The sequence below is a fragment of the Astatotilapia calliptera genome, chromosome 7 (genome assembly GCF_964374335.1).
Source record: "Astatotilapia calliptera chromosome 7, fAstCal68.1, whole genome shotgun sequence".
NCBI classification, from domain to species: Eukaryota; Metazoa; Chordata; class Actinopteri; order Cichliformes; family Cichlidae; genus Astatotilapia; species Astatotilapia calliptera.
Window position 1 is genome coordinate 4089160 of NC_137428.1, and position 18047 is coordinate 4107206.

At 41.6% G+C, this 18047-nt stretch overlaps 2 protein-coding genes and 4 non-coding genes across 6 annotated transcripts in view; 5 read left to right on the forward strand and 1 right to left on the reverse strand.

Moving 5' to 3' along the window:
* Nucleotides 1-489: 489 nt before the first annotated feature.
* On the reverse strand, nt 490-14644 carry fam169b (family with sequence similarity 169 member B). Its single transcript, XM_026172569.2, has 9 exons — nt 14476-14644; nt 12526-12656; nt 10171-10273; nt 10003-10088; nt 9205-9355; nt 8485-8667; nt 5223-5348; nt 5037-5107; nt 490-2239 (listed from the first exon to the last, which is right to left on the reverse strand). Exons 2-9 carry the CDS (start codon nt 12649-12651, stop codon nt 1874-1876), a joined length of 1212 nt encoding a protein of 403 aa, XP_026028354.1. The 5' UTR covers nt 12652-12656; nt 14476-14644; the 3' UTR covers nt 490-1873.
* A 704-nt stretch (nt 14645-15348) lies between these two features.
* Nucleotides 15349-18047, forward strand: part of ldhd (lactate dehydrogenase D) — a 50103-nt gene continuing 47404 nt past the window's right edge. Inside the window, exon 1 of the mRNA XM_026172570.2 lies at nt 15349-15510. Coding sequence (XP_026028355.2) covers nt 15418-15510 — 93 coding nt within the window. The 5' untranslated portion in view covers nt 15349-15417. The remainder of the gene's footprint in view (nt 15511-18047) is intronic.
* On the forward strand, nt 15992-16062 carry trnag-gcc (transfer RNA glycine (anticodon GCC)). The gene has a single exon. It is a non-coding gene; the product is annotated as a tRNA-Gly (tRNA).
* Nucleotides 16320-16390, forward strand: trnag-gcc (transfer RNA glycine (anticodon GCC)). The gene has a single exon. It is a non-coding gene; the product is annotated as a tRNA-Gly (tRNA).
* Nucleotides 16619-16689, forward strand: trnag-gcc (transfer RNA glycine (anticodon GCC)). The gene has a single exon. It is a non-coding gene; the product is annotated as a tRNA-Gly (tRNA).
* On the forward strand, nt 16907-16977 carry trnag-gcc (transfer RNA glycine (anticodon GCC)). The gene has a single exon. It is a non-coding gene; the product is annotated as a tRNA-Gly (tRNA).

Sequence of the window (18047 nt, forward strand, 5' to 3'; positions counted from 1 at the left end):
CAGAAATTGCCTGCAGATCACCTAGGGGGCGCATGATGGCCCTCATTGAACAGCAGTGAATGCAGCGCAAGTACATGTAGTTTTTTTCTTTTTCATTACTAATTAGGCGCTAATTAGTATTCTTAATGTTTGTTAAAGTTGTTTCTCGTGCGGTCTTTAGTGAGGGGATCATCCTCTGAGAAATACCAGTATCTGAACAGGGACTCAAACCAGCAACCTGCAGGTACAGCTTGTATTTTCAGGTGTCTGCACACACAGCAAGTCCAGATTTACGCTTTATTTCTACACAAAAAGCTTTTACAAGTATCTGCTGATTATTGTCAGAACTGTTGATTTTACACGTTAAATGCAAGCATTGTGCAAACTGTTGCACCATTTCTGAACACCAGAACTACAAAGTTAGCAATGATTCAAGGGTTTGTACTCTCATTCCAGCACATTTATTCTTAGGAGGTGAAAGGAAAACTTGCACTCATAATCCAACAAGAATACAAACACACATAGATTTTTATTTAATCCCACTCTGGGGGAAATTCATTTATTACACCAGCACGAGGGAAAGGAACAAAAAGTGAATTAGAGATATATTAGAAAAATAAAAAACCAAGAAGAAACACAATGAGAACAGTGTACAAAAAAGCCGAAATACTATGTATATAGATGGTTGCTTTAAACAAGGCAAGGCAAGGCAAGGCAAGTTTATTTGTATAGCACAATTCAACAACAAGGTGATTCAAAGTGCTTTACAGAGACATTAGAAACAAGAACAAATAAAAAGCATGATTTAAAATTGATTAAAACAAGCAAATAAACTAACTAACTAATTAACAAACAAACAAACAAACAAACAAACAACAGTATATAAAACCAAAACAGATAAAATCAGAACAGTAGATAAAATCAGTAGTTAAATGTAAGTTTTGAAATTTAAGCTTAAAGTGTGGATTTGGTGCTTTATTCAAATGCAGCTGAGAACAGGTGAGTCTTCAACCTGGATTTAAATAAACTGAGTGTTTCAGCTGATCTGAGGCTTTCTGGGAGTTTGTTCCAGATAAATGGAGCATAAAAGCTGAATGCAGCTTCTCCGTGTCTGGTTCTGACTCTGGGAACTGATAAAAGACTGGATCCAGATGACCTGAGGGATCTGGATGGTTCATACTGGGTCAGGAGGTCACTGATGTAGTTTGGTCCTAAACCATTCAGAGCTTTATAGGCCAGCATCAGAACTTTAAAGTCTATCCTCTGACGGACAATACACCAAGATTTTTTCTTTTTATATGTACCTAAAGTGCAGTGGGCGAGATGATAATACATCTGTAGTTTTAAACAATTTTTCCTCCGTGAGCACATCAGGAGCAACTCAGGGTTTGGGATACTTTGGCATGCAGGCTGGAGCAGTCAAGGACCAAACCACCAACCGTCCAATGAGTCGACGGGTTGCTCTATCTCCTAATCCACACCAAGCCTCAGAAGCTGTGGTTTTTTATGTGATTAGTGCAGAAAAAACTATATTGTAGCTCTTTATTGATTGATCCTGTGCATTAATAGTTAAGCATAATAATCTGAGGTCACCGTATGAACCCCAACCTTGCATCTAAAATGGGTTGAAATGCTGTGCAAGTTGTACCCACGGAGCAAATGCATATGCTATACTCTAATAATAATCTGTGTGGATGTATTTATGTTTGAAGGCAAAAATCAATAACTCAGACACATGGTTCTTATTTAGCACAAACACTATTAAGTAGCCACAAAGAAACACGATACTACAAAGACACACAAAAAGGTTTATTGTGCATGTTTAGGTACATGCAGTCTGCTGTTCATTCAAAACTCACTTTGATTTGATGGATGAATGTGGATATGGTTTCGGTTAAGTGTCCGAACATTCTCTGCGGGCTCTGCTGCTGAATGCAGTCTTTGTGTGTACATGTTTCAACTCACTTCTGGCTCGTTTGGGAATTTTCTGCATGTCCTCTGGTTCCTGTCTGTGGTGCTTTGTAGATTTGGAAGCCTTGGATTTCAAAGCCTGTGCTGTGTTTAGGAGCCGGGTGGGAGGTCCAGATTGCACATGGATAGTTTGGGCTGCAGGGCTACATCCTGTTCCAGGGAGCTCGCTGCTCAGGGACCATCTTCCTTGGCTTGGCTCACATGATTTAAATTGCTGTTCAGCAGAGTCCAACACCACTGCGGTGTTTACACCAGTGCTTCCCAGTGTGCCCAGGTCCAGTATACAAGTCTGCATGGAGATAAACAGAATTGGATAAATTATTGCTGCTTACACAAAATAGCTACAGGAGACATTAAAAAAAAACTACAAAGAGTCACAACATGAGAACAAAAATCCACAAACCCTCTGAAGTGGGTGAGAAACATTCTCGGGGGGCATGAACGTCAATACAAAATCTCACGAAAGCATTTTCTGTGCCACAATTTGATGTGTGGTTTACACAAGTTTGAAGCTTATGGTGTGAACCTCCTACTGCTGGTAACTCTCACTCTGTTATTGACATATATGCTGGTCTCTATAAAGTTACATTGTAAGAGAAGATAAAATAGATAGCAGGACTCTCATATGGACGTCGTATAATACCAGATAATAATAATGTCATCTCACAGCATATGGTAAGATTATTGGGAGGAACATAGCATTTGTTCCTAGAGCAAGAACATGGTATGATATCATCTCGAAGAATCATACGCGGCCCTGATTGTCAATGCAAAATATCATAAAATCATTTTCTGAGCCATGAGCTGGTAGCTTGTTTGACGTTTAATATCTCAAATGTGCCAAAAGAGATGCAGGGCTTTTAGCCAGCAAGCATCTGGCCCTGTAGCAGTGACAGGACGTGGCATTGGTGGTTCAGTGGTAGATGCAGGAGACGCAGGGCCAATTCCCGGCCAATGCGCTGCTACTTTTTAACAGAATCAGGTAAAGGAAAAAAGTGTGCAAATTTACACACTCAGCCGTACTGGAACTCATTTCACTGCACTGTGTTGAACATGCCAGTTCTTGATACATGCAATCTCAAAGCATATTACATATTTGGGTCAAGAGCTGACAGACAAAAAGGTGAAAACCCACAAGTCTATGTCTGGTTTCACATTGTTTAAAGTCTGAAGCTCTGGGATTAGTCACTCTGCTTTCATAGTGCCACCAAGTGACTCAGTGTGATTCTCCTCACTGACACTTGCACATAATTCAGTTTCAGATCAATCTATAAAAGCACTGAAAGCTTTGAAATATTAATAATCTTGATTTCATCTCAAGTGATCAGTACAGTCGATGACATTCATCCTCTGGTGACCGTGAAAGTAGAAAAGTCAGAGGCTTGTTTTCACATCCTCTTCTGTTTAAAGCAGTATGTCTGAGAGCGGTCCCCAAAATAACTGTGCTTCCGTTGTTAAAGCCAGACGCGCTATTTTAGCCTTCTAGTGAGGCTCAGTGGTAGAACAAAGCGCCTCACAGTATTGTGAGGTAAAACCCAACAATTCCTCAGAGAGCAAGAACATGTAGCACCTAAATCTAAGCGTGAGGCCATACAGATCATAACAAGTCCAAAATCAATCATAAAGTCAAGCACTCGATACACTAAACTGCAACAATTACAAAATCTCATGGAATCGTTTTCTAAGTGTACCGTGTGATGTTTCGTGTCCATGAGGGTCTGCTTGGATCCCCGTTGGGCAGAGAGATGGAAATTTGTCATCAGAGACTCTTTCACGGAGACATTACAACGCACAAACTATGCAAGCACCCTTCAGGTGGACTCCATGGAAGTGTAACAGGAATGACTACAAGTCCCAAATGTCTGCAGCTGTCGACACACCAGAATATTATTCTGGTCATACCAAATCAGTAGTGGGTCATCATTGCTGCAAATTACAACATTTCTCTGGGAAACTAATTAGACATTAAGATCTCCTTAGCAACACTAGAATAGTCAGTAAAACAGGTAAATTCACTGTTAATAAAACTATAAAATATCAAACTAAGCCTTACTGGACGTATTTACTTTCATCCATTTATTTTCAAAACTATAAACCTCAGAGGAGCCTCGAACAGCCATCAGCTGAAATTAAAGTTTTCAATGAAAACGCCGGCTTCAACAAGCTCTTGATATAGCCATGAACAGTGTTGGTCAAGTTACTTGAAAAAAGTAATCAGTAACTAATTACTGATTACTTCCCCAAAAAAGTAATCCTGTTACTTTACTGATTACTTATTTTAAGAACCATGTGTCTGAGTTACAAGTAACGCGTTACTGTGGGCAGTACTGATCTCTGGCCATGAATGTGAAGTGTGTGACGAGTAGCTGTTTCAGTCTAAGTTGGCTGAAGATGTTTTTCAGTGTAATCGTGGAGAAACTGAGGCCATGTCCACACTAATAAGTTTTGGTTTGAAAACGCATCATTTTGGCCTTCCGTCCACACTGAGACGGCGTTTTCGGTCAAGGAAAACGCAGCGTTTTGAAAACGCTCTCCAAAGCGGATACATTTGGGAAAATGTTTTTGCGCGTCGCAGTGTTGACAGCGAACTTGGAGCCTTTTCGAAAACGATGACGATGCATGTTAGTCATGTGATGCAGTCATGTGACCAATTAAACTAAAATAGCAGAGGGCATTATACAGCAGTTGTTTTGCTTGCGCTCAATTTTGACAGCCCTATTAAAGGTTAATATCAGTCTGTACGTGCTCCAGAGAGCTTTTCTTCAAATTCTTTAATTCTCACTCTCTTTTACAACTTTGTACTTTTGTGTTACTCGCAGCAATAACTCCGTCTCATTGTTGGTCCATTTAAAAAACTCGGTGCTTTTCCTCAACGTTTTGCTGCAACGTTTCAAAGAGCTGAAAAGTAAATAAACAGCAGATGGATTTAAGGCAGGTTGAATCGTCTTGCGTATCACGCATGCGCAGTACTGAAACGCAAGCATTTCTGTGAAAACAAATGAAAACGATAGTGTGGAGGCGGAGCGTTTTCAGACGCCATTTTCAAATTCACCCAGGCTAGTGTGGACGTAGCCTGACATTCTTACCTTGTGAAAGGAGTCCTTGAGTGCATTTCTCTGTGTTTCTCCTGATATTGGGCTGCTCTCCTTATCAGTACCTAAAAGATGTGAGTCAGATAAGGACACGTGCCGTCTTCAAGACATTCCCACGTTAGCAATTCAATATAAATCTGAAAATATTCTTAAACCCATAAAAAACAAACCAATGTTTACCGAGGCAGTAGCGTCCGAGCAGAATGTTAAGCCAGATGTTTCGTCGTTGAGTCCAGCCCCCTGGAGCTTCCACCTCGTACAGACGCTCTCGATACTGCTGGTGCTTCTGCAGGAACCTTTTGAACACTGAACACACAAACACATGTTTTGTTGTATTTCTGTTGGAGCATGGATAAGTCTGAGTGATTATATGAGTAGATAATGAGGCTGAATGCGCTTAGAAATCCAAGACAGCATTTTGTCCTGCAGATTTTTTCTTTGCAACCTGTAGGAACCATGTTTTTAAGGCTTCACCACGGGATGGAAGCTTTGCCCTGTTGTCTACTTTGGGTATAAAATCATTTAATGATCTATTCTAAGGGCATTTTCTCTTCCTTTGAACAACTTGAACAATGAAACCCACTTTTTTGGGTACCCACAGGTCTGTAGCTTTATTCGAGGGATGACACCTCATTTTCCCTCTCAGCCTTTAACCCCACTCATTGAGACTCTTTTGCGTCCACCTCCAAATTAAAACGGTGCTGCTTCATGCAGCTATGAAGAATCCTTTATCTCCGGAGTGTCCCAGTGTTAACTATTCAGTCGCTTTGGGAGCAGGACCTTGGTAAGGAAATCACCCAGGACTTTTGGGAGGATATACTCTTCCGGGTCCACTCGTCATCTATTAGTGCCGGGCATACACTGGTCCAGTGCAAAGTGCTGCACCACACCCACTGGTGAAAACTCGCACTTTCCAAAATCTACCCTGATGCTGATCCTGTCTGTGATAGATGCAAACAAGCCCACGCCTCACTGATGTTGTGGTCCTGTCCCTGCCTTACTAGAGGTACTTCAGGAGCACTTAGATCTAAATGTGTCGGTCTTTGCTGTGACACCTGGTGAGACTGCTTTGCTAGCGTTGACAGATTTCGTGGCTTTTTTAACTCTTTTGGCCAGATCTCTGATTTTGCTCCAGTGGAAGTCAGTCACCCTCCTCTCTCTGAGGCCTGGATTACAGGTGTTCTTTTTAGCAATGTGGAAACGGTAAAACATACTCTATGTGGGTCAACGGCAATATTTCTGAATTCATGGAAACCCTTTTTCAACAATGTAGAAACAGTGCAGTTGTCATGGTTGGCTGTGTGGCAGGCAGGCAAGCAGGAGTGGTGGACCCAAAATGCAGAACTCAGACACGGAAGTGGGACTTAAAGCGCAGCTTTATTGCTGGGAGAAACCTCGTACTAAATAAACTCACTAAAAGACAAACAAAGGTCATAACAGAGGAACTGAGGACTGAAACACTAAACTGGAGCAGGTGACTAAACACTAGAGACGCAAAATACACAGCTAGTTGAGAGTACAACGCAACACTGACACAGAGAAACACAGGGCTTAAATACACAGATGGCAGTAATCAAGGGATGAGAGACAGGAGGGGAACACACCTGGGAGAAATCACAGCTGACGAGACAGGGGAAACGTAAACTGAGCACACTCACATAAGACACAGACCTTCACAATAAAACAGGAAACTCAGACACAGGGAACCAGACAAGACGCTGAACTGAACAGACAGAATCAGAATCAGAAAGGGTTTTATTGCCAAATGTTGAGCAGGTTTACAACATTAGGAAATTGCTGCGGTGCTTCAGTGCAAACATACTGTCATACAGACAGATTCACAAACAGACGGGGTGACACCATAGACAGACAGAGATACAGACTCAGAGGCAGACCGAATATAACACATAGAACTCAAACAATAATCATCATCATAATAATAAACTAGAAAATGATAATAATAAACTTAAAGCGCTGGGTCACCGACCCAGGACCATGACAGCAGTTCTGTGATATACCACTGTGAATCTGGCTGTCCCTATTTTATTGTACTTGGTTCTATGCTACTCTACTGCTTTTATTTTGTTTTGTTTTTGTTCACTCCTGACTTCTTTTGGTCATGAGGTACTCTATTATTATTCTGTTTTTTCTACCAAAGATAATCTTGAGTTGCTGTGGATATCCCGTACTGTCTCCACTCTGTGGTTTGCTGTGGGGACCGCGTTTATGACATGGTTAGGTTTCTTTTACATGTATAGCCACAATGTCACTTTGACCGGCACTTTTGGGCACAGCTAAGTCTTTTTTGTCTTTTTTACATGGTGTGCAATCACTCTGTTGTTGTACTGTAATTTGCTGTGATTCTGAAAAATAAAAAGAGTTTGGGAAAAAAAGGAATAAAAGAAAGCAGCAAAAGTCTGGGAAACAACGCTTTGCACACAATGAGCTTTGGAAAAATGGTCTATATCACCTTAATCTGGCACTTTAAAGGAGATCTGTGTAACCTTGTAAAAACCATTGTCATTAATCAGTGAAATGAAGCAATTAGTGAGTCTTCCCATGAGTGTTCAGGCTCTCTCTCCTTCAAAAAGGACGTTTTGGTCAGATTCAAGTGTTCCTTAAGTGTTCTTTCCAGCGCCTGACAATATCTTTAGTTCTGGACAGCAGTTTTTATCCCTGACCGAGCCTGAGCCCAGCCCTGCTTTCCTTTCCTGAGCTGCCGGACAGCTTGCCAGAACTTTCATGAGGCCAGCTAAAAAATCTGTTCTCCATGGTCTCCTCAGACTTTTCCAAACCCAAGTTTCTGCTTCTGTGAAGCTGCAAAACTTCAGCAAAACTCTTTGATACCAATCGGCTGTTTCAGGCGACCTCTGAGCCAACCATTCAGACTCCACATCCACAACCACTGCTGGGACCCAAGAGACACGATTATAACAGTTATGTGCCACCATACGCTTTAATATGGTGATTGTTACGGTCACCCGTGCTTAGCGCCAAGGTATAATAACAAAAACAGTAGAGTATCCTGACACCTGCCGGGCACATCTCACCAGGAGACACTCTGGGAAAAGCGACGACAAAAAACTTCAAATGAAACACTCATTGGTTGACCAAATGCCTTTCATTTAAATGAGGGGCTAAATCATCAAGTTCACCTCTGTTTCCAGTTACAGTCAGTGTCATCTTGGATTTCTGTGTGTTTCACTTGGGAAATGCAAATTCCACTATTAAAAAAAACCTATTACATTTTTTTGCGTCATGATGTACAGGTGTGTGATCAGCTTTTAGCTATAACTAGATCATTAGTGCGTGAGTCTACTGAACATTTCTATTGAACAAAAGCGAAGAAAACATGCAGTTCCTTGACCAGATACAGCAAACTGTCTGACAGAGACCTAAAGAAACAAGTATACAAACAGGTCAAAGAAGGACCCGAGCTGACCTGCAGCCATGCTGGGGGATAATGGAGAGCTGACTCCCAGAAACTCCTCCGTAGAGAAGGAGGAGCAGAAATCCTCCAGCATCTGAAGGCCGAAGCCTCTCCTCCTGCAGCTCCTCCTCACCAGCACAGTGTCCAGAACAGGCAGCAGGTAACAGCAGCTGCTCCAGCCGTCACACAGACTCCCTGAAACAGCAGAGGAGGACATGGATTGCATTTAAGAGGTGGATGTAGCTTCCAGGTCTGAAAAGCTAAGTCAGTGTAACTCCTTCAAATAGAAGGACAACAGAGGGTATGATTTATCCATAGAAAGAGATTTGTGAAGCTTCAAAGTGAACACCTTCCTAATAGTCATCTTGGCGTGATTAGTTAGGCCTGGATGTGATCAGAAAATTGAGGAATTGCTCGGTCCTGGAAGATCATCTGATGCAAATTCACATCCAACTCATCTATCTCATATAAGATATTTTAGATCATCCACACTTGCTGCACATCTGCAGGCCACTTTGCAGCCCGCCTCCACCCAGCTCCTAATTTCATGCTGTTTCTGACTTAATTAAAGTTTCAATCCGACTCAAGCCAGTCTTCTGCCCTTAACTTTGCAGCTTTCTTCACATTTGTCCAAACTCCTGCTGGACATACACAAAATATAAATCGCAACCTGCAGATGTGTATGTTCACTGATACCCTGTTTGCCAATCACTCTCATCCTCCTCTGCCCACCTTTGTGCTTCACGGTGTAAAAGCCGACCGCCTGGTTGTCTTTCCACAGCACTTTGCAGCTCTCTTTGGGAGGATGCAGGGAGAACAGTGAAGGCCTCTCCATTATCTGACTGAGCAGAAATACAATCACCCTCTCCATAACAGACTGGACCTGCGGACAACATGCAGAAGTTTCCAGACAGTCGGCTCTGGTAGATTAACGATTCAGCAAATCTTCATTTAGAAATTGATAGAACAGACTTTTTCTGTGAATTTACACCTGAAGCCTGTAAAACTATGGCAAGCTTCAAAAGCCAGTATAACATAGGTTCATGCGTTTTCCAGCTTCACACTCCACTGCACAGCTTGGTTGTATGTATTTATGGTTGTATTTATGTATGTCTTAAGACTTGGAAAAAAAAGAAGGCAACTTGACTTCTTTAAGTTTGTTAAGACATTTCACCTCGAATTCAAGAGGCTTCTTCAGTTCTAAAAACAAATAGTGGACTGTGTCAGGTATTTTATTCCTAATGGGGGCTGTCACCTCTAGAGGTGGTCCTGAGGGTCGTTGACCACTATTTTTATCTTGCACGTCACCATATTGCTGAGTCTGAAGTACACTGAGATGAGGTGGTTGGAGAAAATTCTCCCGAGTTTCTCCCGCAAACCCGCTGCATAAGCTGCTACCGACCACACCTACAATGCAATCTTGAGATGATTCTTGTCATGAGTAGACTGATTTATTCTCTCACTGTTCACACCTGTGTACGAGCCATGAAGTGACATAGTGTCTAGACAAATGTACTTTAACACAGTTACCGACACCAAACCACTTCTGGATTTGCTTGACGTTCGCAAGACGTCATCCAAAAGCCACCACTTCCCGTGCAGGTATAGGCTGACCACTGGAAGGTAACATCAGAGCAGAGAGCGTCAGTCTGTGTCTGAGGCTGGAACATCTCACAGAGCAGCGTGCTGAACCCAAACCTTGTGTTTGATCATCCGAAGGGTGCAGTGCCAGCACCGCGCAGGCAGGCTGGCCATCCTCAAACAGCTGCAGCTGGCTCACATTTGTTGCCGTTATTGCCACCTGAGCAGACAGGAAGATAACATCAAGCCAAATGTTGGTAAGGTGGTAAAAACACTTCCACCATAGTTCCCGTTCGAGAGTCACAGTAACCACACAGAGAGTTAATTCAGGGCATCTGCACGCCAAAACAAGTTAAGTTTAATGCTTTAAAAGATCTGTTGTGTATTTCAATACCAAAACATATGCATGATTAGGTGTTATTACATCCAACTCTGTTGTATTTATATAGCGCCAAATCACAACAGTCACCTCAAGGCGCTTCAAATTGTAAGGCAAAGACTCGACAATAATACAGAGAACAATGAGACGATCCCTTATGAGCATGCAGTTGGTGACAGAGGGAAGGAAAAACTCCCTTTCAACAGGAAGAAACCTACATCTACATAAGATTTCAAAGTTTACACTTACTAACTCAAAGTTTTGAGAAAATAACTTGAAATGTAGACGATAAAGTTACATTTCGAGTTACTAGGAGAACACAGTTAATGGATAATATGGATGCTAAAAGATTTTAGGCTCTTGATTTAAGAATGTGAAGCTGTTTATGGTTAGCTGAGATTTTTCTAGATTTTACTGTAGACTAAATAAACAAGTCCGTGTGAATAACTGCAAACATAATTTCATTTACAGCAGACCTTGAAGAATATACAGGGAGTGCAGAATTATTAGGCAAATGAGTATTTTGTCCACATCATCCTCTTCATGCATGTTGTCTTACTCCAAGCTGTACAGGCTCGAAAGCCTACTACCAATTAAGCATATTAGGTGATGTGCATCTCTGTAATGAGAAGGGGTGTGGTCTAATGACATCAACACCCTATATCAGGTGTGCATAATTATTAGGCAACGTCCTTTCCTTTGGCAAAATGGGTCAAAAGAAGGACTTGACAGGCTCAGAAAAGTCAAAAATAGTGAGATATCTTGCAGAGGGATGCAGCAGTCTCAAAATTGCAAAGCTTCTGAAGCGTGATCATCGAACAATCAAGCGTTTCATTCAAAATAGTCAACAGGGTCGCAAGAAGCGTGTGGAAAAACCAAGGCGCAAAATAACTACCCATGAACTGAGAAAAGTCAAGCGTGCAGCTGCCAACATGCCACTTGCCACCAGTTTGGCCATATTTCAGAGCTGCAACATCACTGGAGTGCCCAAAAGCACAAGGTGTGCAATACTCAGAGACATGGCCAAGGTAAGAAAGGCTGAAAGACGACCACCACTGAACAAGACACACAAGCTGAAACGTCAAGACTGGGCCAAGAAATATCTCAAGACTGATTCTTCTAAGGTTTTATGGACTGATGAAATGAGAGTGAGTCTTGATGGGCCAGATGGATGGGCCCGTGGCTGGATTGGTAAAGGGCAGAGAGCTCCAGTCCCACTCAGACGCCAGCAAGGTGGAGGTGGAGTACTGGTTTGGGCTGGTATCATCAAAGATGAGCTTGTGGGGCCTTTTCGGGTTGAGGATGGAGTCAAGCTCAACTCCCAGTCCTACTGCCAGTTTCTGGAAGACACCTTCTTCAAGCAGTGGTACAGGAAGAAGTCTGCATCCTTCAAGAAAAACATGATTTTCATGCAGGACAATGCTCCATCACACGCGTCCAAGTACTCCACAGCGTGGCTGGCAAGAAAGGGTATAAAAGAAGAAAAACTAATGACATGGCCTCCTTGTTCACCTGATCTGAACCCCATTGAGAACCTGTGGTCCATCAAATATGAGATTTACAAGGAGGGAAAACAGTACACCTCTCTGAACAGTGTCTGGGAGGCTGTGGTTGCTGCTGCACGCAATGTTGATGGTGAACAGATCAAAACACTGACAGAATCCATGGATGGCAGGCTTTTGAGTGTCCTTGCAAAGAAAGGTGGCTATATTGGTCGCTGATTTGTTTTTGTTTTGTTTTTGAATGTCAGAAATGTATATTTGTGAATGTGGAGATGTTATATTGGTTTCACTGGTAAAAATAAATAATTGAAATGGGTATATATTTGTTTTTTGTTAAGTTGCCTAATAATTATGCACAGTAATAGTCACCTGCACACACAGATATCCCCCTAAAATAGCTCAAACTAAAAACAAACTAAAAACTACTTCCAAAAACATTCAGCTTTGATATTAATGAGTTTTTTGGGTTCATTGAGAACATGGTTGTTGTTCAATAATAAAATTATTCCTCAAAAATACAACTTGCCTAATAATTCTGCACTCCCTGTATTATTTGCAATAATAATCAGTCACCCAAATGTGGTTAGGTACCTTTGAGGTCTGCGATGACTGAAACCACTCATTATCACAGGGGCTGGACTCCAGAGAGGACATGTACTGTTCAGACGCAGATGTCAGGTCATTGTGATCCACAGATGGCAGGTCTACAGGGTACATGGCCTCTTGGAGAGGATACAGATGTTTAAGATGTACTTACGCATTTACACAAGATACAAAAAATAGAAACAAAACGTGAGTCTTGACTTTATGGATCTGATTACATTAGTATTCTCCCGTGTGCGACCACCAGATTGTCTTTAAAACGGTTAATCTTTAAAGCTGTGTCCCCTTCATTTAACACTGCAAATACACGAGAGAATGAATTATGAGTCCGCACAAGCTGTCCGGTCCTCCCGGTAAAATCGGCGCATAAGTTAATGCAACGGTCCCCAGTCCCCGGGCCACGGACCGGTACTGGCCCGTGAGTCGTTTGGTAGCGGGCCGCGAGAGTTGAGGCTCGAGTGTGAAATTTAGGGGTTTTATTTATTATTTATTTTTTATCGTTAACTTGGTTTCCCTGGGTCTTTTCCCATGTGTTATGAATAAATTTTCTTGTTTTCTGGTACCGGTACTGGTTTTATTTTGTTGTATTTATCCGCGACACCTTAAAGGCTGGTCCATGAAACTCTTGTCGGACATAGACCGGTCCGTGGCGCAATAAAGGTTGGGAACCGCAGGGTTACAGTTTTTTACAGACTTAGGTCACTTTTGCAAAACTCTTCACACAATCCTCCTAACTGACCGTCAGCTTGGCAAAGCAGTTCATTTCACATTCAAAATGCACTACAACTACCAAAACACTTCATTCAGGTCTCAAATAAACTCATTCTTCCAGAACACTAGCAAAGGTTGACAGCCGACAAACACACTTTGTCACCCACAAAACAATGACCTAAAAAACACTAACAACATGTAGCATTACACAGTGTTTACTTGTGTAAAACAAGGACACATCTCTTTTTATAATTTCAATATATGTTACTGGAATGAATCAGACATCATGCAGAATTCGTTAATATTTGTTTATGTATTTTTTATTTTTTTGCACTAATTAATCCCAAAATACAAGAATTTGTATACACACCATCCACTGATACACATACAATAGTAATGCTAATCTACTCGGTCTTCTCCATTTGGCCACAGGTTCTCATCCACATCACATCTTATGTCATCTAGGGCAACACACCTAGGAAAGAATCTTCTGGCTGCCAGAATTGAAGGAGTTGAAAAATTGAAGGAGTAACACCTGTGTAGATGTTCATCTACAATGAGAATCAGCTGTGGCTGGTTAAACTGCATTTTTAGATTTAAAATATGTTTCAATAAAATATTGCTGTTGGATTTTGCTGTCTTTTCAAGTTTTGCATTGTGTTATTGTTTTGGCCATAAGTTTAACAGTTTTGAAAACAGTATGTAAGCACATGCAAAATGTCCTGTACGTACAAAGATTTTTGGCAGTTGTTGTGTCTGAGTGAGAAGATGATTCATGAAATTTGAGAGATGTAGTCATTGAATGCATTTTGTGCCAAAACAATGATAACTGGTCCTCAGTTTAGCCCACATAGACTTCTGTTGTGCTCACTGTGTGAGGAGTTTTGCAAACGTGACCTAAGTATTGGGAAATGTGTCCTAGCGTCTGTAAAAAACTGTAATGCAGATTTCTGCTAAACAATCGGTTCACACAGCCAAATCAAACCAACTCTTATCGGTGGATCTGAAGGAAACAAAATCAAAATGTAGCAGATAGCAACCTAAGAACTGTTTACTTCAATCGTTTCATAAAAAGGCTGCAAATGATCATACGCTGCTTGAGCTGCTTTTAATCTGAGTGCTGTAAACAGCTGTGTGAACCTTGAACTGCAACGCAAACAAGAACACGTCACGACAAAGGCTTCATAACAAACTCGAACATGAATTTATTTAATTTCGTTAACTTACTTTCTATGGACCGGATGAGCCCTTATTGCTTATCAGCAACGTCCCTACAGTCCCGAAATGTAACTTTGATGAGCCTACTCAACCACTAACATCTTCTTTTCTTCGGCCCGGAGCGCCATCCTCTGGTCACAGAGAGAGTTACAAAAATACACGCCATTGTTCGCGGTCTGACTCCATTAACCAATCACAGCAGAGTGTACCTTCGGCGATGACCCTTTGGGCGATGTAATTTAGCACTGGCATGGAATACAGGCATGACGGGAAATGCGCGTTGACGGTTTCAGAATAAAAGAACACGCTTTACCAAGCAAGCACAAAAGGACATTGTTTTTATTTAGCTCATGTTAAAATCTTGCAGTAACAGTCAATCTTCGCTATCTGTTATTAATTTGTAACTTTTTTTTTGTTTAACCTCCTAGGACCTGGCGTCCACATATGTGGGCATCACATTTTGGGTTATTTAGACCAAAATACTAAATTTTGCTCTGCAAGGGCCTGATATCCACTTACGAGGACATTATACTGTTACTGTCCTATCGAAATTTCAAACGAATATTCTTATATGTGGCTCTCATTTTCAGGTCCCAGGTCAGCATTGGTGGTTCGGGTCTCAGGAGGTTAACACTTAGAAAATCCTTGAAAAAACAGTTTTTACCCTAACTTCCCAAAAATGGCTGCAAAAATATTATATAGTGATATTTATTTTCCATTATAAATGACTCAGTCTTTTACAAATGCTTCATCCTGGAATATACATATTTCATATTACATAGTTTATTATATAGTTAGATGGTTATAGAGAGAGAGAGAGAGAGAGTGAGTTTTGTTTTATTTTGAAAACAGAGTCCCGGAAGCGGTATGCTAGAAGTAGCTTTTATGTTGTCAGCGGCAGTCTGCGTTTGTGTTTCGCCGTCGGTGACCTGTCGGTGACATTTGCAAACAATGCTCCTCGGGCTGACTAGAGGGCGGGTGCTGCCGTCTCCTTGGCGCTGCCTCCTGCATTGTCGCCACATTAAATCTGCAGCCACCGCTGCGGTGAGTGTTATTTAACGTCCTTCATGTTGGTCGTTTAACTTCAATGCGTGTTGTGCACGAAGTCACGTGCACAGCATGTCTTACCTGCGTGCACGGTACAACCTGCTAGCAAAGCATTAATTAACAAGGCTAATTATGAATAAGCATTACTTAAAAGGGTTAATAAAGCACGAGGCCCAATACCACCGTGTACAAATGCTAATTATTATCTCTGCGCATTAAACTTGAGTCAGCGAAACCTGTAAAAGTTTAGGCGGCACTAAAGGTCTTTGCGAAGGCTTTTTATATGTTAGCATACACTACAAGCGAACCTTAAATTGCAAAATACGGCGACCCGTATTTTTTTCCGAAATGAAATATGAAATTGTCACACCCTTCTGAGCTATTTAGACGAAATATTGAGTCCAGAAAAACAAGCAATTCAACCCTTGGAATGTGTCACAGAATTTTTCTTGATTCTTGATTATTCTTGTCTATGTGCGCATTGGTGGTTCAGTGGTAGAATTCTCGCCTGCCACGCGGGAGGCCCGGGTTCGATTCCCGGCCAATGCAACCTTCCTTTTTCTTTGTCAGAGGCGACATAAAAATTATGCGTCTACTTTCTCGAATCAAATAAATATGAATAAGTATTTGGATGCGTTCATAAAAGGTATAAATTCTCTAAGCCTATTGTAGAATGCACCGTTTTTCCTGTTTGCTGGAAATGTAACATTGATCTCTACCGTCTACTGAGTGTTGAAATAGTGTAAGAATTGCGGAAGGGGGCGGCAATCGGTTCTTATTCTGTTGTGCAAAAATCCTTAGTGTGCGCATTGGTGGTTCAGTGGTAGAATTCTCGCCTGCCACGCGGGAGGCCCGGGTTCGATTCCCGGCCAATGCAACACCTAATTTTCTTTTCTTTGTGTCATGAGAGGTGTGCAACTATAGCAACTTTAAAATATTTGACACCATATTTCTTTTTCTGAAAGAAATATGGTGTCATCTTATCACCCAGTAGGATTAGCCTGATGGTGTTAAAGGCACTGGAAATTTCAAAAAGCATAATGCTTAGTACATGCCGACTGACCCAGAAAGCCCTCCATTTCCTGTGCGAAAGTCACAGCAGCAAGCATTGGTGGTTCAGTGGTAGAATTCTCGCCTGCCACGCGGGAGGCCCGGGTTCGATTCCCGGCCAATGCAAGGCTAGTTCTTTTCTTCCGTGTGTGGGTATTTAGAGCAGCTATGAATATCTACGTTTAAAACTGCTTCTATACTTACTATATAGGACTGAAAGCTAGTGTGGTGAACTTTGGATAGAATGCAGGTTAAAGTCACTTTTGCATTTGCTTGCTCTTTGTGGCACAGAAATTGGCTGTGGGGCCATGATCTGTTTTCTGTTCAAAGGCCACAGTGTCAAGCATTGGTGGTTCAGTGGTAGAATTCTCGCCTGCCACGCGGGAGGCCCGGGTTCGATTCCCGGCCAATGCAAGGCTTACTTTTCATCCCCCTCTCTATTATTTATGTGTAGGCATTCAGACGGGCTATAAATTCTTTAACTGTCTTGTGGACAGCACACCTTAAATTCTACTTATCTGTTAGCCAGCAATCAAACTTTGAGAGATGCTGTACAGCTGGCTCATCTGCAGAACTGTAGGTGAGTCCCCGCCCCCAGTGTGTTCGCTTGAGAGGTAACATCTTCCTGAACTTGGCTCAAAATGAGCCCACAGACAGTTTGCAGTTATTTGAGAATAGGGCTGTGCGATATGACCAAAATCCCATATCCCGATATAAGACATCTATCGTCCGATAACGATATAAGTCACAAAAATGTAACATTTTCTGTAAATTCTGTGAATCTCAGGCAGCTCGACCTGCGTGAAATGTTTCCAGCTTGGCGTCGTGTACCTGGAGTCGAGTGTTTTAACCGATGCATGAAACGATACATTTTTAGACATAAGTTGTAACGGCCGTTGTTTTCTTTGTGAGTATTTATTACACAGTGTGCTACGGGGAAAAGCCTGTTCTAACGTTTGAGTCTAAGGTTTATTTTTTAGCACCTGACGGCTCCTTTTTGCTTCTCATCCGTAAACAGTCTGCATTCTCTTTCACATGATTCAGTTTATTTTGAACAGTCTCAACAGGATCTTGAGCTTTATTCTGAAAGGTTTATGTGGAAAATAAACAAGCGGACACATGGCGCGATGGTTTTACCGTCGTTGTTGTTAACGACAACACATAAAAACAGGCACTTGTCCGTCCGTGTGGTTATATTAAATATAAGAGAAAGAGAGAACTTTAAGAAATTAATATAGCCACTACAGTGACCATCAAAATGATGAAAAATATCGCCGTGAACAGTTTAGTTTATTTTGCGACATCACGAAACAAACGATAGCGTAAAATGAAACGATAGACGTTTTTATATCGTCATCCGATATATATCGTTATATCGAACAGCTCTATTTGAGAATGTGCTTGTTTTATTGATTGTAACATGGGAACATGTACAATCATACAGCTTGTTGGAGACACGCTTATTGGGGCACAACAATGAAATA

What these genes read in the sequence shown, in the direction of transcription:
- fam169b (XM_026172569.2), bottom strand. Translation starts at nt 12,651, where the DNA reads ATGTACCCTGTAGACCTGCCATCTGTGGATCACAATGACCTGACATCT. An exon ending in TTCGGATGATCAAACACAAG is followed by an intron (nt 10,089 to 10,170) that starts GTTTGGGTTCAG and finishes GTTACCTTCCAG; the next exon opens with TGGTCAGCCTATACCTGCAC. An exon ending in TTACACCGTGAAGCACAAAG is followed by an intron (nt 8,668 to 9,204) that starts GTGGGCAGAGGA and finishes CTGCTGTTTCAG; the next exon opens with GGAGTCTGTGTGACGGCTGG.